At 56.3% G+C, this 22,369-nt stretch overlaps 1 protein-coding gene across 1 annotated transcript; it reads right to left on the bottom strand.

The window, feature by feature from the left end:
• On the bottom strand, positions 1–9,669 carry PNPLA5 (patatin like phospholipase domain containing 5). Its single transcript, XM_060165549.1, is given in 10 exon segments — positions 1–166; positions 750–866; positions 3,119–3,164; positions 3,167–3,245; positions 5,183–5,247; positions 5,250–5,336; positions 6,451–6,507; positions 7,810–8,011; positions 8,283–8,348; positions 9,664–9,669. Coding segments are annotated over 10 exon segments (891 nt in total).
• Positions 9,670–22,369: the final 12,700 nt, after the last annotated feature.

Here is a 22,369-nt window from a genome sequence, read left to right as displayed (position 1 = left end):
TCAGGGCAGATGTAGGCACAGGACCAGGGGCACGATGGAATTCAGGAGAGGCCAGTCACTGGGCTGGTCCAGCTTGGTCTCCTCAGGCCTGATGGGCGGGTCTGGGCTCCTTGACCAGGTCCTTGGGAGGAGCAACCTCAGGCTGGAGGGGGCTGGTGACCAGTAGCTGCAGAGGAAGAGGAAGTCGGTGAATGTGGTTTTCAGAGCTTGGAGTTGGGTGAAGCCTGGATCTCTCTTCTCCCAGACCTTGCAATAAGCCCTTTTTCTGGCTGAGCGGGGATTGCAGAAAGGTTCCAGGGCGCCACTCCCTGGGAGCGCTGCACTGATTTCCACTGGGTGTGGGAGGACTGCCGGGGTCTCCAGCCAGAAGGGAGGGCAGGTCGGGGAGAGGCGGGCAGCCCCAACCCAGACCCACACAGGGCCCGTGGAGATGTCTGGAAGGATGGCAGAAGGACCGGTGGGGACCTGGCAGAGCAGGGAGATGCACTCGTCCTCCGTGAGCTCAGGCCGTCTCTGTGAAGCAGGCAGAGTGACTCCCCCCGGACTGACCGATGCGCTGGGTCAGCTGCTGCATCTAGCCCATCACAGGTCTGGCCCAGAGCAGGGACCAAACACACGGCTGGGGGCTGCGCGGATGGAGGCACAGGGAAACGGATGGTGTGACTGCCTGTCCAGGGTCCGGGGAAACAGCTGGCGCCTTCCCTTCCCAGCTCAGCCACTCCCATTCTGCCCCGGTCTGCCCGTCTCACCTGCCCGGCCCGAGGAGCTGGTCCTTCATCCTGGAATAGACTTTGAGGACCAAGTTCCTCAGCCAGCCCTGCATCCACCGCAGGTCGGCCGGCATGTCGGGCAGCCACGCCACCACCCTGGAGGGAGAGGCGGCCACAGCTCCGCCACCCGGCCAAGCCCAAGCGAGCAGCGCCGCCAAGCCCACCGTCCCCACGGGTCCAGAGCAGAGCCGGGGGCCCTGCAACGAGGCGCCAGGGCTAAAGGAAAGGGAAGGGGGTGTTGGCTCCACCGCAGAGCAGGCTGGACACACAGGCACCTGCAGAGGCCTGAGGGGGCGGGGACTGATCCCCGATGGACTCTGAACTTGGAGGAGGCCGCTGGGCCCTTTGGGTCATCAGCTCCACAGGGCACAAGTGGGAAGCCCAGGGGTGGAAAGGGCGGGGCTTTGGGGTCAGGCTGGCTTGGGATGCAGCCCGCTCCCCTGTTCATCAGCTGTGTGACCTGGGTGGGTCAGGGAACCTCTCTGGGCCTCAGTTTCTCACAGCCAAGTGAGGATCATTACCTCACCTCCTCCGTGTTTCTGTCCCTTCCTCTCTCTCCTCCCCAGACCAGCCCCTGCCCTCCATCCTCCACGCCCCTTCATTCACTACCCTCTCGGCATCCAGCAACTTTCTAGACACACATCTGACCTCGGTCCTCTCTTGCTCAGCGCCCTCCCATGGCTGCCGTGGCCACTCATGACCAGCAGAGGGCAGCATCATCCAGCTGTGACTGAGGGGATACCTGGCCAGGCACCGTCTCAGACTTACTGGACACTGCAGGGCCTCCCCTCCCAATGTACTGCCCTTCAAGGAGCCTCTAAACCAGGGCCTCAAACTGGGCAGACAGTCAGTCCACAGGGTGTAGTGTCACAGTGGACTGTCCCCTCATTTGTTCTGGACCTTCTGCCTCTATTATTGCAGCCTACACATTGAGATTGTAGGTTACAGAAAATACCAAATATGAATTTCCCTGCGGCCTGGGCGGGCCTCCCCATCAATGCTCATAAGTGGACTTTTTTTTAACTGCAAAGGCTAGCACTTGCATTTAGCCTTTTTGATTTCAACCTGTGGTTTCAGTCTAGAAGCTCTCAGCATAAGAAAAATTCATGTCAGCAGAAAGCTGTCTGCCAGCTTTGGGTCACCAGCAATTTAGACAGCAGGGATGAGCTAGTCATTAACTCAGCATGGAGCAGGACAGAGACCTGTGGCTCACTGTCGTAGACCTTCTTGTAGGGAATAGAGAAGTTTTACAAATACAGATCTCTCCATGACACTTTCCTGCCCAAACCCTTCACTGCCTTCATGCAACCATCAGGATAAAGACCACACCCCTCACCTGGCTACAGACTCCTGCCTGTCCAGCCCTTGCCAGCCTCCTCAGCCCCACCTTGTACACACTCCACATTTTGGCCCCAGCCACGGCAGCCCCCCTTTCTGTTCCTCAGATGAGCCTTACTCCCTTCTGTCTTCTGCCCCAGGACCTTTGCACATGCTCTTTCATCCGTCTGGAACACTTTTCCCTTCCTTCTTTGCCTAGAGGACTCTTACTCATCCTTCAGATGATAGCTCAAAAGATATCTCCCCTAGGTAACCTTTCCTGACCAGATAGACCCTCTTGTGAACTGTCCCAGTTCACAGCCAGTGTAGACCTCTCCTAGGAATCTACAGACAGGGTAGACCTCTCTAGGTATCCCTAGGCACAGCTGGAGCGCACAGGGGAATGTGTGATGATCGGTGGGCTGTGAGCTCCACAAGGCAAGGGACTGGGTCTGAGTCAGTGCTGCCTCCCAGCTCCCAGCCCAGACTTGGCCCTTGGTAGACCCTCAGTAGCTATTGATGGAATGAACGAACAAACAATGCAGAGTGATCCATTAACCAGCAGAGTTAGAACCGTTAGCGAGGGCCTAACTACAGCCAATCTGCCCTGGAAAGGCCTCGTTTTGTAAAAAAGGAATCTGAGGCCCAGAGAGGTCATGATACCTGGCCCGGGCCACACAGTTAATCTGAGGCAGACCAGCCCCTAGAGTTATCCTCAGAAACATCACATTTTCTCTGAGGCTCTGACAGGTGCAACAGTGGGCCAAAGATCCTAGAGGCAGGAGGGGCCAGGCACTGACCGGGCGGCCCTGTTTCCAATGGATTGATGAGTCACAGCTGCTACCCCGCCTTCCCATCAGTCCTGTCTTGCACAGGAGACCACCAGACTCCTCGGGGTCATGCAGCCAACAGCAGGCGGCGTCGGGACACCAGCCGGGCTCTGCCCCCTGCAGTGTTCTGGCCGCCCTTCCTGCCACGGGCACTGGTCTCAACGAGCCAGGCCCCTCCCAGTACCCCTGGCCGGGCCTCACCTTCTGCTCTGGAAGTAGACATACTCAAAGGGCCGTGTGCAAGGTACGTTAGCGCCCACCCAGGGCCCGCCTGGCAGAAGGAAGCCCTGGTGCGGGGGTCCCTCAGACAGGCTTTCTTCAGTGCTGCAAGAGAGGCCATGGTGGCCCACCCCTTCCCCCAGCCACCCCCTCAAGGTCACCCTCAGGGAGGAGAGCCCGAGCCCCTCTCTACCTCGCACAGGCCATGAAGGACACCCCACCCTCAGCCGGTCTGCAGAGGAAGCAGCTGCATTTACGGAACCCCTACCAGGCTCCCTTGTTATTCTTGAAATGACAGAGTGCACCCCTTTCGCAGATGAGCAGACTGAGGCTCAGAGTGAAGTGACTCGCCCAAGCCCGTTGCCGGGGAGTGGCAGGGCCAGGATGGACCCAAGGCCTGTCAGGCTCCCCACGCTGCTTCCATCTCTCCCGCCCCTCTGGAAAGTCTGCTGTGGCCCCCAGGGTGGGACAAGTGTCCCCCCATACTTCCCTGGCTAACAGCAACACATCAGCGGTATTAATAACAGCAGCCGTGACCACGTGACCACTTCCCGAGCCCCCAGCCCCTTAACGGACCAGAGTGGAAGGGCCCGGCATCCTGGCCGGGGCAGAGCCGGAGCCCGAATCCCGGCCTCCAGACCACGGCTCGGCCACGCACACACCACCAGCCTCGACTCGGGGTTCACGAACAACAGTCCCAGGACCCGGCACCCCGTTATCTGCCGTGTGGCCTAGGACGAGTCCCTTCCTGTTCCTGAGCCTAGGTCACCTCCTCTGAAAAATGGGAACACGGGCAGGACCTACCTCCCTGGGGAAGGTGAGGATCAAGGGATGTGTGTAAGGGCGGGGCCTGAGGGGCGGTCTCTGCCCCATCTGAGAGGCTCTCTGGTGCCCCCATGTGGCTGCAGAGACACTGCCAGAGTCCCAGAGCCCCAAGCTTGGGCCTCAGGGGCTCAGCGCAGATCCAGGCCCCCTTCTGCGTGCCCTGTGTGGTGTCCTGCGCAGAAAGAGGTGCCCTCCTTATCCCTTTGCCCACCCCCTTGTCCCTGCTCTGGCCTCGACCACCATCATCTCTCCACCCAGCCTCCCACCGTGTCAGCCTGTCCCCTCCTGGCTAAGTACAGCAAACACTAGACCCAGAGTTCAGAGCAGTAGCGAACTCTGAAAAGGAGGGGTCGCCCCCCACCCCGGGGGCTCTCCATCTCTCCTCCTGCAGCTTTCAAGGCCGCCTGCCCCACCCTCCCAGCCTCCCCAGGCTCATCTCTGCTACCCCACCCCTCCCTCAGCCACAGGGGCCTCCAACTCTCCCCCACCAAACCCAGGACATTTGCACCTGCTGTGCCCGCTACCTGGATGCTCACCTTCCCCCTCTTTTGCTTGGCCAACTCCTCCTTTCAAGTCTCACTTAGATGCCACTCAAACTCCCACTCCCACCACGATTACATGTGCCTATCCTTTCCTGTTGAGGCAATTGTGACCTTTAGGTCACGGAGCAAGAGAGCTGACTAAATGGTTTGTTAGCTGTGTGGCCTTGGGCAAGTCACTTAAGCTCTCTGTGCTATGGTTTCCTCAACTGTCCAATGGGGACAATTCAGTACCATCCTCAGAGAATTATTGGGGGGGGGGAATGAAATGAGTCCATCTCCATCTGGAGAGTCCAGAACCTTCTGTGTGTGCCTCTCCTCTGTCCCTCAGCACCTCTTGCCCTTCCCTGGGCAGTGGGCAAAGACCTGGCTTTCTCAGACACAGGCATGTGCTTGAATCCCCCAATTGCAGGCTCTGAGACCTTGGTGAGCCCCTTCCCCTCTCTGAGCTTCAGTTTCCTCATCAGTGAAATGGGCTAAGGAAAATGGGCCCCCGTTGTGGTGAGGAGTGAAGGGGGCAGCATGAAAGGAGCCCCAGCTCCACGCCTAGCACTTAGATTGTCGATAAATGAGTCCTCTTTCAGACCACGAGAACCTGCAGGGCAGGGCCCCTGGCCTTGGGCTCCTGCGTGCAGGGCACCTGGTAGGTGAGCAAGTATAGGACGGGAGGGGCAGTAGCAGCCTCCAGCTCCGGGGAGAGCTGCTCAAAGCCGAGCACATCCCTGACCAGCACACTGGGCACTGGCCTCTGTCACAGTCAGCATCCCGGGTCCCATCCGTTGGGGCTGGGGGCTCCTTAGATGCCAACATCCACAGCACTGGCTCCCTGGTGAGTCCTGGGTCGGGGAGAGGAGGGATACAACAGGTCAGCACATCTGGAGCCTCCCGGTGACAGTGGCCTACCCAGCTCTGGGGACCCGGTTGCCACAGGAGGGATGGACCCGTGGCTTGCCCTGAATGACTCCGTCCTGTGCTCCCCGGCCCTGCCCTGCCCCCCCATTCCTACGCACCTGCTAGTGGTTAACAGACCCCAGGCCCTGAAGACTCAGCCCAAGGTTCAGATCCTGTGGTCACCACCTGCTATAGCTCTGTGACCTAACAGCTCCATGCTTGGTTTCCCTCCCTGGGAGAGGGGGAAATGAAGACCTACTGCATACGGCTGTTCCGAGAATTAGATGTGATAAATACAGAAAGCTCAAGCCCAGGTCTGGGCACAATATGTGCTCAGCAAATGCTTCCAGCTGCCGTGTGTTTGGGGCTGTAGAGCAGGGGTCAGGGCAAGGGCTCTGGAGCCAGACGGCCTGAGTTCAAATCTCAGTTCTACCACTTTGAAGAGCATTGCCCTGTGGCATGACATCCAAGCTCTCCAGGTAAGAAACCTCTCTGGCCCACCCAGTGCTCTGTCACTCACACTCACACACACACACACACACACACACACACACACACACACACACACACACACGCTCTCCTGCAGCCCCACTGAGGTATGTGCTCTCAAGGTACCAAGCTCTGTTCCTTTGCGCTTGCCCTTCTTCCCTCTGCCTAGAGTGCCCTCTTCCTTTCCATCCTCAATCTCTCTATAGTCTTCATCACTAGTTAAAACCCAGCTTATATGTCACCACCTCCAGGAAGCCCTCCTTGCCCACCTAACCCATTGGGCTGGGTTAGGTGCCCCCGCTGGGCTCCCACGGCCCTGAGCATCCCTCCATCACCCTGGGGAAATGCTCTCTCTGGATCTGTCTCCCTCGCACCAGGTGGTGGGCAGCTTGAGAGCAGGACACATGTGTGATTCCTCTCTGTGTCCCCAGCTCAGGCCAAACATAGAGCAGACGCTGAGGAAGAGAATGAGTGAGCCGAGGTCGCTAAAAACTGAAACAGCTGAAAAGCGGGGTTCACCTGGCACTCACGTGGGGGGGATCCCCAGCTACTGTGGAGGCTGCCACCTACCGCATCTCTCCAGGAACCTCAGGGCGTCCAGGTAGCCTTGTCTGCAGTTGTCGGCCACTCCCTGCCAACACACAGGTCAGGGTGGGATGGGGAAGGCCTGGCCCTGCCCCTCGAGTTGGTGGTCACAGGCCAAAGACTCATCTTCAACAGCAAGTGATCCCAGGACAGCCTATGCTTCCCAAGAGACGCCTCAGCAGGGCTCAAGGACCCTGAGGGTCCCTGCCCAGCACTGGGCAGAGAGGGTCCCAGGACCTCAGGTGGAGCAGATCTGCTTGAGTGGCCTTCGTCCCCGCAGCCTCGTTCACTTTCTGGCTCTGAGACTCCCTGGCTGCGGGCTCTTGCTCCAGACGCTACTCTCTGGCCTCAGTTCCATCCCCTGAGAAACAGGCCTGGCCAGAGATTCCTGGTTCCCTGAAGATCAGTACATGGTGGTTCCCTTTGCCCTTTGATGCTCACTGCCAGAACTGCCAGGACCAGCCTGAGGTGGCAGAGGAGTGCCGGGGCCCAGCCCTGTCTGTCTCGAACAGAGCCCCACTCGTGGGGGAAAAGTACCCGCAGGTCCAGGAAGGAGCTCTGCCTTCCCTTTCTGTGTGACCTCCAGACATCCACACTGTCTTTCTGAGAGCCTTGCCTTCCTTGTCTATAAAATAGGGCTGAGATTTTCTGTCTACCCCATGGGCGTAGGGAGGATCAGCTTAAATGAACAGGACCTTGTTTCATAAATTACAAAATACTGCAGGACCATAAGAGGTGTGAAGGAATAGGGGAGGGCCAGGATGTGATTGGGGTGGAAGAACGTGTGATGACGGTAAACTGTTGGCAAGAAATACTTCCAGAAATACCAAGGGGCAAAAAGCAGGAAATGCGGGTCTACTGTCCATCGTTTTCTATGCTTGCGCCTTGCCACCATACAGAGAGTCAATTTGGCCACTGTCTAGGGCAGCATTTAAGAGCGTGGGTCTGGGCTAGCTGAGGATTTGAAGCCTGGCTCTGCTGCTTCCAGGCCGTGTGACTTTGAAGAAGTTGCTTAACCTCTCTGAGCCTTGGTATCCTCCCCCAAGAAACTGAGGTGACAACAGTACCTTGTCACAGAGCCTGACCCAGAAGAGCATCAGCAGAGGCCTGGCTTAAACCGAAGTTCAGCAGAGTTGGCCTTGGTGCACTGCCTTGAAGTGGGGGACGAGTAAGGATACAACTGGAGCCCAGGTTGAGTTCAAGGGCTTGGCTGTGAGACTCAGGACATGTGTCCTGACTGCCCTGAGGCTGTGGGAGGGCTCAGGGGCACAGAGTCTGACTCAAGGGGGCACTAGATCACAGCCAAACCTCTAACACCTTCAAGGCCGTTCACGGGGTCCCGACCTACCTCGGGGCTGGAGGTGACCCCCAGGAAGAAGTTCTTGGTACAGATCTGGAAGGTGGCATTGAAGGCGTTCAGCTCATGCATGCTGGCCAAGCTGCTCTGGGGGCAGATGTCCACTGTCCCGTGGAAGGGAGACACGGTGATGGTGGAGGGGGAGTCCACAAAGGGCAAGTTGCTGCTCAGAGCGCCGTCGATGTCGCGCTGCAGTTCAGGCGGCCGTGCTGCTCTCAGGGTGCCCTCTGCCCACACAGCCCCGAAGCCACCCCAGGAAACACGCTGCAGCCAGTCACCTCTAGCTGCCCCAGACCACTAGGTGGACCCCAGTCCGGGATGCTCTGAGCACCGCGGGAGCAGTGGGGGGAGGGGTCCAGGAGCACTGTTTTCTCCACCCACACACCTCTCAGCAGTAGGGACCCGGGCGGCCCAGAGCACAAGGCAGGGCCCGGTCATTGAGCCCCCAAAGCGCACTTACCTCCCCTCTGAACTCGGGGGGAATCATCCCAGAGTAGAAAGGGAAGGATAAGGTGCAGACCAAGGCCTGGGGAAAAAAGTCAGTGGCAACACGATTGTTCAGAACCTGCTCTGGGCATGGTGTCTAACCCGAGAGCAGTCTGCACCAGTGGGTGTCAGGAGTGCTGTGTCCAGGGAGGGGGGCTGAGGGCCAGGGAGGCGTCGCCACATCCCAGCCAAGTTCTCAAAGTTAAGAAGGGATCTGAGGGAATTCCCTGGCGGCCCAGTGGTTAGAGCTCCACACGTCCACTGCTGGGGGCACAGGTTCGATCCCTGGTGGGGGAAGTAAGATCTCGGAAGCCGTGAGGCACAGCAAAAAAAAAAAAAAAAGGGGGGGGATTTGAACACAGGTTCATCTTGACACCCGCCCTCCTCTTCCTACTCACAGGACCCTTGCTGACTCAGGACTGCTGCAGAAACCTTTCCCCCAAGGACAGACAGGCATCAAGTACCATTTCTCCTTCATCCAACATCCAGGAATTCCCCACTGAGAATCTAGTTATGTCTCCCAAAGTGCGTTCCCTGGACACTGGTCCTACCACGGGTACCTCAAACAAGAAATCCTGATTCTCTCCCCACTTGGAAAACATGGTCTACTCTTCCCAGTAGAGGCTCTGACAAGTCCTGCAGTGAAAAAGATGCTTAACAGAGACCCTGATGCTAGTGACTAGTGACGTTTGGGACTGGAGAATTCTCTGATGGGGGAAGGGCCGCTGTCCTGTGCACTGCAGGACGTTTAGCAACCGTCCCTTGTCTGTACCCTCGAGATGCCAGTACTTTGTGCCCATGCGCACATCCTGGGGATGGGCCAGGATCTTCCAGGAGCATTTCACCCATGCGCACATCCTGGGGATGGGCCAGGATCTTCCAGGAGCATTTCACCCATGCGCACATCCTGGGGATGGGCCAGGATCTTCCAGGAGCATTTCACCCATGTGCACATCCTGGGGATGGGCCAGAATCTTCCAGGAGCATTTCACCCAGGACCCAAGACCCAGATTTGACAAGTGGATGCCAGCCTACTTGGGTTCTGGAGTGGACTCTGCCACTGAGGCTTGGGACAAGTCACTGCCTCTCTCTGGGCCTCAGTTTCCCCACCTGTAAGTCGGGGAAATTGAGCTACATCATAAACCTCAACCTTTTCAAGAATGAGGGTCTCACTTCATGCACACACCCGGGGAGTCGCCTGGCAATTGTCGTTTTAGCATCCACTGACGGAGAAAATACCGAACGACCAAGAGCTGCTGTGAATTCAGCGACACTTGGGTAAAGGTGAGCAGTGTATTGGTCACAACAAATACTGGAAAATGCTTGTCCCTGTGTGTCCAAAGCGATCTGTTTACCTCCATCACAGGCTTGCATGGTGTGGACCCAGGTCTGGGGCCTCCACCAGTTCCCTTCCACGTGCCCAATGCCCAGCATGGAGCCTGGGCACAGCAGGTCCTGACTCTGTCTAGAGGCAACAGGGCCGTGGGCCTGGGGGGCAGGCATAGGGACCAGAGCGTCCACCCAAGTCCCACTTTAAGAAGTCCAGGAGCATGATTTGCACAGAGTATTTATGAAAAGACTTCAGACGACCAGCTCTGAGGCTTTGCCTGTAAGACATTGGAGTCCGAGCTACTCCGGACAAATGGGACTTGAGGGGCTGGAAGCGCCGTCCAAAGGCCCCCGCTGCTCGGTGTGTGCAGGGCGGAGGGACAGACAGAGACCAGCAGAGGCCCACGGAGAAGCGGGCAGGGGCTGGGATGGCTCCCCAGGCCTCCTTCAGGATGCAGGGTCCAACCTCCTTATTTGTCCTCAGGAGACCAAGGGTGGAAGGTCCCCCCTCAAGTGCCTTTCCAGGGCCAGGCACTGAGCAAGGTCTTTTCCCATGCAGCCCCCCAATTCTATGAAGCAGGATTAGTATCCCTTTTCACAGATGAAGGGACTGGAGGCCAGAGATGCCAGGGGGCTCGCCCAAGTAACACAGCCAGTTAGGGCCAAGCTGGGCCAGGGGGCTGGGCCTCCAGGCCTGGGCTGCCCCCAAAATGCTGCCCTAATCCTGCAAGGGAAGAGGGGACCAACTCTTCACAGCATCACCAAGACTCGGCCCCCAGAAGGGGGGAAACCAGCCCTGGGGGTGACCCTGCTAACAGGTCAGCCTCAGGGGGCCCGGGACTGTCCGGTGAGCAGGGCAGGTCCCCACATGACAGCCCTGGGACGGGGAGGACTTCTGAGTGCGGTGACCCAGAGCTTCAGCCTGCACTCCCACCCCCAACGAAGCCCACTCTTAGGGTGCCGGGTGCCACTGCTTCCCGTCACATAGCTGGGGCGCTGGCCACACTTCCATACCCCAGCCCCAGCCTTGAGGAGGGGCCAGGAACAGCTACCTGACCCTGCCCCCCACCCAAGATGGAACAAAGGGGACTCCTGGCCCGGGGAACTCCCCTGAGACGAGAGCTGGGACTCTGAGTGGACAGTAACACCCATTTGATAGATCTAAGCACCAAAGCCAACCTTCCTTCCTTCCTTTATCTCTTGTGCCCCACCTCCATCCAAAAAGACCGTATGGGGGAATTCCCTGGTGGGCCAGTGGTTAAGACTCTGAGCTCTCACTGCCAAGGTCCCGGGTTCAATCCCTGGTCTAGGAACTAAGATCCCATAAGCCACACAGCGTGGCCGGGAAAAAAAAAAAAAAAAAAAACAACTTATGAGGACTTGTAAAATATATCCACGATGTGATTTTATTATTATTATTTTTTTTTGATGAAAGAAATGGGGACAAGGGCAAGTACTGGAGGTGAAATCGAGGTTGACGATGAGACACAGCAGCAGACAGGGTGTCTGAGCTTCATCCTGAGAGAGCAGGAGGGTGTTTTAGATGGAATCTCGAAGGCAAGACCCAGAAATGTGAACACTGAGCGGCTGCAGTCTCAGGGCCTCTTGGGGAAGCCTAGGCTGGCCCAGACCCAACACCCTTTTCCCTGCACCCTGCCCTTCCCTCACTGTGTTCACCCCCGAAAGGGAATCAGTCAGGGAAGGCTGCCTTGAAGGGAGGGAGGATGGTGGGAGGCAGAGATTCAAGAGGGACTTTCTAGAGCAAAGGCACAGAGGTGGGAAAGCATAAGGTGTGTCCGGGACTCAGTGAGGGGCCTGTGGGATGGACCAGAGGGCGTGGAGGGCAGTGATTCCAGATGAGGCTGCTGAGGCAGGTGGGGCTTTAGTGGGGAGGATAAGAGCGGACAGGGGTCTGGGCAGAGGGCATGGGTGTCAGCAGCGGGGCCCAGGCTGTGTCAGAACAGATGACAGTCGGTTTGCCCTCTGTGGCCCAAGGCCCAAGGCTCCAGGAAGGTGTCCACTGCAGCTGACGGCCAGGCTCAGCTTCCTGGGCTTCCCCTCTGCCTCCAGCCTCCCTAACCCTGAGCGGAATGCGGGCGGGTCGGGGTGGAAGGCCGGGCTCAGCAGGGCTGCGCGTGCCCTGCCCCCCTGGGAGCTTGTTTCTGCATCTGTGGAAAGGGAATAGCAATGCTGCCTCCAACTGGCCAGTGCCTGTTTATGAAAGATGGTGAGGTCACCGTCACCACCACCCGCTCCCTGTGGTGGGACGCACCACGGGGAGCTTGACTTAGGAGGCCTCAGGGATGCGGGAGGAAGAAGGGCCGGGACAGAGCCCTTCAGTCTCACCAGCCGTCAAGGCCAATGGCAACCTGCTTGTAAGGAGAGACGTGGCTGAAGCAGGGCCACCTTTGTGTGCCGGCGGGACGGCAGGGGTGGGGCGGGCAGAGCCCGTTGGTGGGCAGCACAGACCACTGGGAAAGTGCCCCTAGAGCGGGCGACTGAGAGCCCGTGTCTCTGTGCCCTGCCAGGTGCCTGGTCCCATGCAGAAGGGCGCCCACAAGCCCCCGCTGAATAGACTCCAGGATGGGCCAGCCGGGGGCAAGCGCCTGTTTCCAGCACAGGACCAGGCAAAGTGAGACCCCTACAAAGAGGCGTGTCCTTCTCCTGGCCCCAGGTCAGCACCCAGTCCTCTCCCCACATCTCTCCCTGGAGGAGACAGCCCTCGCCCAGCCCAGCCCCAGCTCCTGACATACCCACCCCGTCCCTCTTGGAGCTGCACCTCCAGCCTGGAATTTTCCATCACCTACAGCAACCTCCGCCCGCCACCTCTCCACTCCCTCCCATCCTCTCCCAGTGGCAGAGGTGGAGCATCACTGAGCCTCCCGCACTGTCTCGCTGCCATCTCCTCAATCATCTCACCTCTTCCCTCCTTCCCTGGGACCCAGCAGGCAGGGGCCTCATCACCTCTCACCCCATCACCCGTAGCCTCCCACGCCCATGGCAAGGCGGCTCACAAACCTCCCCCGAGCGCCTTGCCGTCCCCCTCCTGCAGGTGTGAAACCAGCTTCTCCGAGACAGAATGCCCCCATGTGCTTCCAGATCCCTTCAGCCTGGCTGAACCCAGCCCCCCACCCCGCCCCTGCCACCGGGTCCTGCTGCTGTCTCGGTAGAGGGCTTGTAGATGTGGAGCTGATTGGAGCCCGGGGCGGCACACCTGAGCTGTTTCCCGACTCAGGCCTCCCAGGCTGGGCCCCCACAGGCAAGTCACTTCCCCTCTCTGAGCCTGTTTCCTTACCAGACTGGGGCTGATAATGTCTACCTGTATCACTGCCAGCAGACCATGGGCCTTCCAAATCATCAGAAGGGTCACACACATACGCAGCAAAGAACAACTCAGACCATAGAAGGAAAGATTTAAAAAGACGCAACACAAACGAAAACAAAGCACAAGAAAGAACCAAACTCATCAGACGCAGACGCAGCATCAAAGAGTCTCTGGCTGCTGCAAGAGGAGCAGATGTACATGGACCAGCAAGGGCCATGCCTTCGAGGAAGAAGCATGGTACTGTGGTGTGCATAGGATTGCACCTCTTGGGTGATTTTTTTTATAAAGGAGGATAATAGGGGATATAAACACATGAGACTATAAGGATCGAACCTCTCTGGGAAGATCCACAAGGAACTAGAACGCTGGTGCCCCTGGGGAGCAGAGCTGGAGGGATTTACCAGGGGAGGCAGGAAAGGGGTAGGGGCTTAAGAGGTACAAAGTACTATATATAAAATAAATAAGCTACAAGGATATATATTGTACAACACAGAGAATATAGCCAATGTTTTATAATAACTCTAAATGGAGTATAACTTTGAAAATTGTGAATCATTATATTGCACACCTATCATTTATATAATATTGTAAATAAACTGTACCTCAATAAAAAAAAGGAAAACATAAAAGGCTGTATCCTTGGAGCAGCTTCTGGGAGCTGGGAGGGCAAGCAGAAGGCATATTCTAAGAACAGGAAAGGGGGTGGGAGCCTCCAATCGCCCGGGTCCAGCTCGCAGGTCAGCTAGCGGTCACGTCTTTTTTTTTTTTTTAATGTTTATTTATTTATTTATTTCTGGCCGTGTTGGGTCTTTGTTGCTGCCCGCGGGCTTTCTCTAGTTATGATGAGCAGGGGCTACTCTGCGTTGTGGTGTGCAGGTTTCTCATTGCAATGGCTTCTCTTGTTGCAGAGCATGGGCTCTAGGCATGCCGGCTTCAGTAGTTGTGGCACGTGGGCTTAGTAGTTGTGGCTCACGGGGTCTAGAGTGCAGGCTCAGTAGCTGTGGTGCATGGGCTTAGTTGCTCCGCGGCATGTGGGATCTTCCCGGACCAGGGCTCAAACCCGTGTACCCTGCACTGGCAGGTGGATTCTTAACCACTGCGCCAGCAGGGAAGTCCCAGTACCATACTGTTTTGATGACAGAAGCTTTGTAGTATAGTTTGAAGTCAGGGAGTATGATACCTCCAGCTCTGTTCTTCTTTCTCAAGATTGTTTTGGCTATTTGGTGTCTTTTGTGTTTCCATACAAATTTTAAAATTATTTGTTCTGTGAAACGCACATATTTATACAGTTCTGTGAAAATGCCATTGGTATTTTGATAGGGATTGCATTGAAATGAATCCGTAGATTACCTTGGGCTCCAAGGAATCGGCCTTGAATTAGAAATGTGTTGATGGTGCTGAGCTATCTGGACTGGGTTCGTGACTAAACCCAGTTGAGGCCTCTATATAAACTTTAAGATTCTGGTGGGTGCCTGTGGAAACCTACTTATCTTGCAGCTGCCCAAGGCAAGCCTTGTAAGTAAGTGCCCTTGCTTATTAAACCTGCCACGTATCAATCTGGAGTGGCCTACCTCTTTCTTTGGTCTCTCCCTGCCCCCCAAGTTGGGGTCCAGTCTCAGATTATACCTGTGGAGGCTGGGAAGCAACAGCAATGTGGACCCCTCACTCGGCCATCCACAGCAGCTGATACCCTTAACCTAAGGAGACCAGCAGGCACAGGTGTCATGATCACACCTGTCCCTCCACAAGGTTGTTGTGGGGACTGACTCTGAGGGGTATAAGTACCCACAGAGGATCTCATAAATATTTGGGGAAATGAACTGTCCTCTAACTCAAGCAGATAGAGGTTTGGGCATCAAAATCCAGATCTTAATGTAAGTGTGATCCCCCCCGGACGTGGTTTCTGGGTAGGAGAATAAAAGGGGTGCAACTGGAGGCTAGGACTAGTGTAGTAGGCAACAGGGACGATGATGGTAGTGGGGCTGGGATTAAGATGGCCAGAGTGGAAGACATTCAGGAGGGAGAACAGGCAGGACCCATGACTGAAGAGACTGGGGGTGGGGGGGAGCAATCTGGATGACACCCAGGTTTCTGCTCTGTGTGACTGGGTGGACAACAGTGTCATGGGCTGAGATGGGAATCTGGGAGACAGAGCAGACTTGGGACAGGTGATGAATTCAGCTCCGGGCATGTCTCTGGTGTCTGGGAAACGTCTAGGTCAGGGCCCCCATTTCTAGCTGAGGCAGGTGAGATCCAAGAGAGTGACGTGCCCCACCCCACACAGCAAGGTGCTGACCCCACTGAGGGGGGGGACTTTCCTGCCCCACTTCCTCACTATTGTTTAAAAGGTCTCGTGAGCAGAACAGAGCGTGGCTTCTATAAACGGAAACTGGCTCCCCTAACCTGCTCCCAGATGCAGCCCCATCAGGACACGTGCATGGCTCGTGGCTGCAGCCAGGTGACGGTGCATGAAGTCCATGGTACTGACCTCTCCGCTCGGGTCTATACTTGAAAATTTCCATAAGACGAAGTTCCATCCAGACATGCCTTGTGCGTGAGCGAATATCCTATTATTCACCCACTGAACCTCTCTGTCGGCACTGCTCCGGGGTTGGACTCCACTTTTCTTGGGCTCTTTGTCTGCCCTTCTGTCCCGCTCAGGAGCTGAGCGGCCTTGGGAAGGCTGAGTCAGCAGCATCCTCGCCTCAGAGACTGTGGGCCTCGGGGCTCACCCTGCCCTGAACCGACTCACCAGCCTGCTGGCAAGTAACCCCAGGCTGTCTCTACAATGGACCCCAGCTGGGGGCAATCAGAGGTCCCAGCTGACTCTGGCCCCTGGGGAGAAATCGAACCACAGCAGACAAAGCCCAGGACCACCTTACCCCACAGGCATAGCCATGCTGGGCCCCGGAGAGGCTCTGCCTGGAACCCCAAGGGACTCTGAGATCCAGGGACCCAGCTCACGCTCCAGTCCCCTTAACATTATCCCAGTTGGTCATCCAGCCTTGTGAGCGCCCCTGTGGATGGGGAACTTCCTTCTTATAAAGGAGCCCTCTTTCCCATGAGAGAAATCTATTAGAGTCTAACTCCCCACACCTGCCGCTGAGGGTTCCAGCTCAGCCCTCGGAGGCCTCAGAACAGATTCACTCCTGCCCAGGGACAGCCTTGCAGAGACAGGTACCCAGGACCTCAAACAGGTCCTTCTACCACTGCATCTCAGTCCATGTCTGGGTGGGTCTCCTGAGCGTGTTCCAGGTGGTCGGTGCCCCCCTAAGATGCAGGACCCAGCACAGAAACTCCTGCTCCTGGGATAGCCGTAGTGCTGACTTACTTCCTTCATTATGGACACTCTGCTTCTGTTAATGTGGCCCAGGGTCTCATCAGCCTTTGGTAAACCTTATCATACTGATGTCTGACAGGCAGTTTCCAGCCATTTAAATGCCACTTTGTTATAAAGCAGAAACTAACACACCGTTGTAAAGCAATTATACTCCAATAAAGATGTTAAAAAAAAAAAGTAAAAAGAGAGAGGTAAGATTACTTTTAATAATGTATTTTATTTAACTCAATATATCTAAAATATTATCGCTTCAACTTGCAATAAATATAAACAAGAATTAATAAGAGATTTTATTCTTTTTTTCCCCTAAGCCTTCTAAACCTTTTGCTTTGAAAACACATCTCAATGAGGATATTAAACTTTCAGCAAGCCGTGTTTCAAGTGCTCAGTAGCACAAGTGGCTGGCGGTGATCACATCGGACAGTGCAGGTCTAGAACCCAAGAAAGAAAGAAACTGACATCTCCTGGCACGTACTGCTTCCTAGACCCCTGGTGTCTCTGAGAGGAGTAAGTGGGTGGCTGCCCCCAGGGAGCCCGCCATCCATGGAGGAAGACACACAAGCAGGGATGACGGGCTGGGACGGGCTGGGATGGCCAGTGTGGGTTCAGAAGGGTGGAGTTCAGGGGCCAGCCGTTCCATGGAGACATGTCCAGGGATTCCAGAGGAAGAGCAATGTTTGAGCTGGGCCTTGGAGATTGAACAAGGATTCATCAGGTAGGGAAAAGAGGACAGGCACAGAGGGAAGAGCATGAGCAAAGGCACCGGGGCAGGGAGGAGGGAAGGATGAGAATCCAGTGTAGCCCGTGTGGGCAGGAGGGGGGGCGGGGCGGCAGGAGGCCTGGGTGTCAGGCTGAGTTTCTGTGTATTTTGTGCTTCAGGAACTGGATTTTGCAAACCTTGGGGTGGCTGTCCAAGGTCTCCCGGAGATAGTCACCAGGAGGCCAGTCTTGTACAGAAGCGCATCCACAGAGCACCGGAGGCTGGTCACCACGTCCCACCAACCCTCCCTTCTCAATCGTGGTCCCGCCTCTTTGCTCCCCAGTCCAGCCATCCTCTCTCCAGTGTCTACTGCTGTCAGAGCTCCACCAGCCGGCCTGCCCCGCCCTCTCCCATCTCCCCAGTGAATTATTTGGGGAATGACCTTTATCTCTTGTGGTCTTCCTTGGCAGAGGTCAAGAATCCTTTGATGGGCTTCCCTGGTGGTGCAATGGTTAAGAATCCGCCTGCCAATGCAGGGGACATGGGATCGAGCCCTGGTCCGGGAAGATCCCACATGCCGCACAGAAACTAAGCCCGTGCGCCACAACTACTGAGCCTGTGCTCTAGAGCCAGTGAGCCACAACTACTGAGCCCATGTGCCACAACTACCGAGCCTGCACTCTAGAGCCCGTGCTCCACAACAAGAGAAGCCACCGCAATGAGAAGCCCGCGCACCGCAACGAAGAGTAGCCCCCGCTCTCCACAACTAGAGAAAGCCCGCACGCAGCAACGAAGACCCAAGGCAGCCAAAGATAAATAAATAAAATAAATAAATAAATAAATAAGGATCCTTTGAGTTGGTTTCCTACGGTCCCTGGCTTTTGCTCCTGCTTTTAAGAAGTAAACTAATCTGGTGAATTCTTGTGTGATGACCGCTGATCCCTGAGGACACCCGGATGCTGGCGCCAATCCCAGCCTGGTCCCGCCTTCCCCGAGGGACCCAGGGAGCCACATGCCCTGCTCCGTCCTCCTGAGTGCTTATGAATCTCAGGCACAGAGGAGGTGGCCGTGCCTGCAGCTCCTCTCCCTCCGGCCTCTGTGGGTGACAGGGCAGCCCGCCCCATCTCAGGGCTGTTTCTGGAGACAGATTCTTGCCAGAAACTCCAGCCCAGGGGGTCTCGTGCTCCCTGAGGCTCTATATGCTCCCTGGGGCAGCTACTCATGTGCTGGTGTCTCAGATGACCTCATCCTTCACATCTGTGCCCTGCCAGCCGGGTCAGCCCAGGGCTTCTGGTGCGAGTCAGCTGCCTTCTCTTGCAGAAAGCAGGCCAGCTGTTCCCACTCAGCGTGCCCCTCCTGAAGGCTGGTCTGTGAAGGCTTTCCTTCTTCCAAGACCCGTCATCACAGCGACCACCATTCAGAGTTACTCCGAGCTTTGCCGTTGGCGGGGATTCCTCTCCGATGTTTTCAAAGCGGGGAGCGTGTTCTCAAGGCTGGCTTTGCCTCCTCTTTCCTCTGTAGCTCTCCTCCAAGTTTCTTCAAGGGGAACCTGTTGCTGTCATTGAAAATGCCTCCAGGTCACTTTAAATAGATACGAGGGGTTTTTGAAAGTAAAATTCGGTGTCTGTGTGCCAACGCACATTGTGGAAACACACATTCCAGTCTTTTCAGTGTACCGTACACGGTTCCAATTTTTTAAATTGGATTTCAAGCTGGGGCGGGCGGGGACCGCATCAGAAGCCCTTTCCCCAAACCCCGTGGTCCCTGCGCACCCTCCACCCCAACACACACGTGGGTTCTGACATCTCCGCACCACCCCCACCTGGGCCCAGCCCCACCCCCCACCCCGTCACCTGGCGGGCTGATGGCCGGCACCAAGGTGAGCCCTGCAGGCATGCTGAGGACGAGGCCTGGGGGCCACGACGCACAGACACTCACGGTGAGAGGAAGGGGCCAGTGATAATGGTGGCCAGGGGGCCGAGGGAGTGACGGGGCAGCGCTGATCTGACAGTCTGTGGAAGGTGGGCTTGACCAAGGAGGTGGAGGCAGCTGGGGTGGGGGCTGCATGTGGACCCCACCCTGTTGTAAACGCGCATTTCCTTTTTTTTTGCTTTACAATGTTGTGTTAGTTTCTGCTGTACAATGAAGTGAATCAGTTCTCTGTATACACGTATCCCCTCCCTCTTGGACCTCCCTCCCCCCGACCCTCATCCCACCCTTGTAGGTCATCACAGAGCACGGAGCTGAGCTCCCTGCGCTGTACCGCACGTTCCCACTAGCTCTCTGTCGTACACAGGGTAGTTAAACACGCATTTCTGGCTTCTTCCTGTCAGGCCCCAGGGAAGCCGTCCAGCAGAGAGATCACCCCCTCCCAGCGCAGTCCTGTCCTCACAGCACACTGCTGGTGGGGCTGCCCTCTCCTGGTCCCTGGGGGACCGGCCCTGCCTTGGGGCTGGGACCCGATTCTCCTGCTGCGAGGCTGGCTGTCCTGGTGAGCAAGACAGGCTGGCAACGAGGCCCGAGGTGAGGCTGAGGCCCCTCACGCATTCCTTCATCAGAGTCACCGAGTCCCCTTGGCCTGCCCCAGGGCCTGCGCCGGGCACTGGGGACAGAGATGTGGACCAGCCCACCTGTGCACCTGCCTCCAGGGGGGGAGGTGGGGTAACTAAGATGTGCATGTGTAAATCCAAGAAAATGTCACCTCCTCTGAGAAGCCCTCCCTGACCTCCTTTCCTCCTCCCCAACTGAGGTGGCCTTTCCCTTGGTGAAGAAGGAATCTGACTGCCTGGGTTCAAGCTCTGGCCCTACCTCTTGCTGGCTGTGGGCCCTGGGTCAGTCATTCCACCTCTGAGCCTCTTGTTTCCTCATCTGTAAAAGGGGGTAGCAATATTACTTACCTCATAGAGTTATCGCAAGCATTAAGCAAAATCCAGGTACATCTCCTAGCATAGGGACCATTACATAGCATGCTCTCAATGGCATTAATACTAGCGACTATTATTGTTGTTGTTGTTGTTATTAAAATCACTATCGCCCTGTTATAGGACTTCCTATCCTTGATTATACATGTATGTGTCTTGGCCACTAGCCCATAAGCTTCCAGAGAGCAGGAACCACGAAGCATTCATTTCTGCATCTCCAGCAAATTTCCTGGCAAACAACAATATTAATAGTAATAACAATGGGATTGACCTATATACACTACTATGTACAAAACAGATAACTAACGAGAACCTACTGTATAGCCCAGAGGACTCTACTGAATGCTCTGTGGTGACCTAAATGGGAAGGAAATCCAAAAAAGACGGGATATATGTATACGTGTAACTGGTTCACTTTGCTCTACAGCAGAAACTAACAGCATTGTAAAGCAACTATACTCCAAAAAAATTAATTAAAAAATGTTAAAAGGATAATAAAAAATAAACAAAATGATTCTGTACAATGCTGAAAAAGAAATAGCAACAGTAACAATAACCGTCACACCATCAGTTACCATTTCTTGAGCATCTACTCCCTGCCGGACACTGGTCCAGGCACTCCAGGTGGACTTTCATTCATCTCAGCGACCCTCCCAGGAAGGGGGCCTCACCCCCATTTCTCGGCCCTGCCCCAGGTCACAGAGATGGTACTTATGACCCCTATGCCATCCGCAAACCACAGTAGGTCTGGGGCGAGGTGGGGGGCCTCTGTGAGGAGGCCTGGGTCCTGATCAGCCCCCATGCACCCCCGAGGGCTGACTGGACCCTGCCCCTGAGGACATCAGCCTGTCTGGGTGTCAGGGTGCTTGCTGGCCCAGAGGGCACAGGGGTGGAGCGGGGGTCTGTCCTCCCTCCTTCACAATTTCCGGCTCCGGGCCCTCCACCCCGAATGACATTTGGGGCCTGTGGACGTTCCCTCTACACCCGATCCTGGGCACTGCCACTCCCAAGCGGGATGCAGTGAGGCCCCTCCCATGCCCAGCTGCAAATGTCCTGATGGGGTGGGGCTATGGCCCTGAGCCAGCAAGGGGCTGGCCCGGAGTCACATGGCAAAACCCAAGTTGCCTCTGATTCTGCCTGAGGGGGGGCATCGGAGGGGCTTCCAGAAGCCCCTGGAGGAGGTGCTGGGATGAGGTTGGGCCCGCCTGGACCTCTCTCTGCTCCCGCCCGTTGCAGAGCTTTGCTTCATGTCAGCCTCGAGGCACAGACCTGGACAGTGGGTGGGTCTTCACCCTCTTGGGGTCACAGACACTTTAAGAGTTTAAAGAAAGCCCCTGAGACTTCCCTGGCGGTCCAGTGGTTAGGACTCCACACTTCCATTGCAGGGGGCACAGGTTCGATCCCTGGCCAGGGAACTAAGATCCCACATGCCATTCGGTGCAGCCAAAAGATAATAAGTAAAAATAGGGAAAACGAGCCAACAAGCCCCGGGCCTTCCACACAGACTCACCGCTGGGGCCACAGCATCAGGGACCCCGAGGCCTGTCCCCAGCCAGCTCAGAACCCGTCTGCGGCGAGTCCTCAGGGCCTCACCCCAAAAACACACTCACGTGCGTGGGAACAAAACTACCTGTGCCTCCTCTGCGTACGTGTAAAGAAGGCTGGTGAAGGCCTCCTGGTTTCTGGACATCTCTCTGCACACCAGGTGTGTGGATGGAGTGCTCTTTGGAAGAGGAAATGTCCAGAAGGGTTGAATTGAGGGTGTTCCCCTTTCCCACCTGAATGTCCTGCACTAGTTCCTGAGAGGAACAAGCAGGGGTTCACTCGTCAGGGGATTGGGGTGCGGCGATGGGGTCGTGTCTCTCCTCTAACACAAATCTTAGATACCTAATAAGATGCAGAGTGTTCAGACACCCCCATTTCCCCACCAAATTCCACATTCGGGGAGACTTGGGTCTCTGCACTTTGTGCTGAGTTGGCCACTGAGCCCCCAGGTGCCGTGTGCTGAGCACACACCCATTTTACAGAGGCAGAAACTGAGGCTCAGCAAGGGTGTGTGACCTGCCCAGGTCACAGCAATCAGCAGTCCAACCGGGCTCTGCCTGGCCCCCTGGCTTGGTGAGGGGAGTGGAGGAGGGCTGGGGAAAAGACCCCTGAGAGAGAACAAAGAGTGGCTGCAGCTCAGCCCGGAAAGCACAGGTAGGGGGTGAAGACGCGGCCAGACCAGCCCACAGCCCGGGGCGGTGTTTGAAGCGCTCCGACTTCCCTCCACCGTGCACAGGCTGGACCTCGGCAGCCTTCCTGCATCCTGAGGCCAGCCCTACCTGGTCTGGACCTTCGGGTCTCCCTCATCTCCCCTCACTCATCTCGGAAGCCCCTCTGCCAGGATAAGGCCTCAGAGGTTACTTGGAGGGAGGTCCACAGGCATGACAGGATCCAGTGGAGC

Source organism: Lagenorhynchus albirostris, chromosome 11 (genome assembly GCF_949774975.1).
Source record: "Lagenorhynchus albirostris chromosome 11, mLagAlb1.1, whole genome shotgun sequence".
NCBI lineage: Eukaryota > Metazoa > Chordata > Mammalia > Artiodactyla > Delphinidae > Lagenorhynchus > Lagenorhynchus albirostris.
The sequence above is the reverse complement of the archived record's forward strand: the minus strand, read 5'-3'. Positions and strand labels throughout refer to the sequence as shown.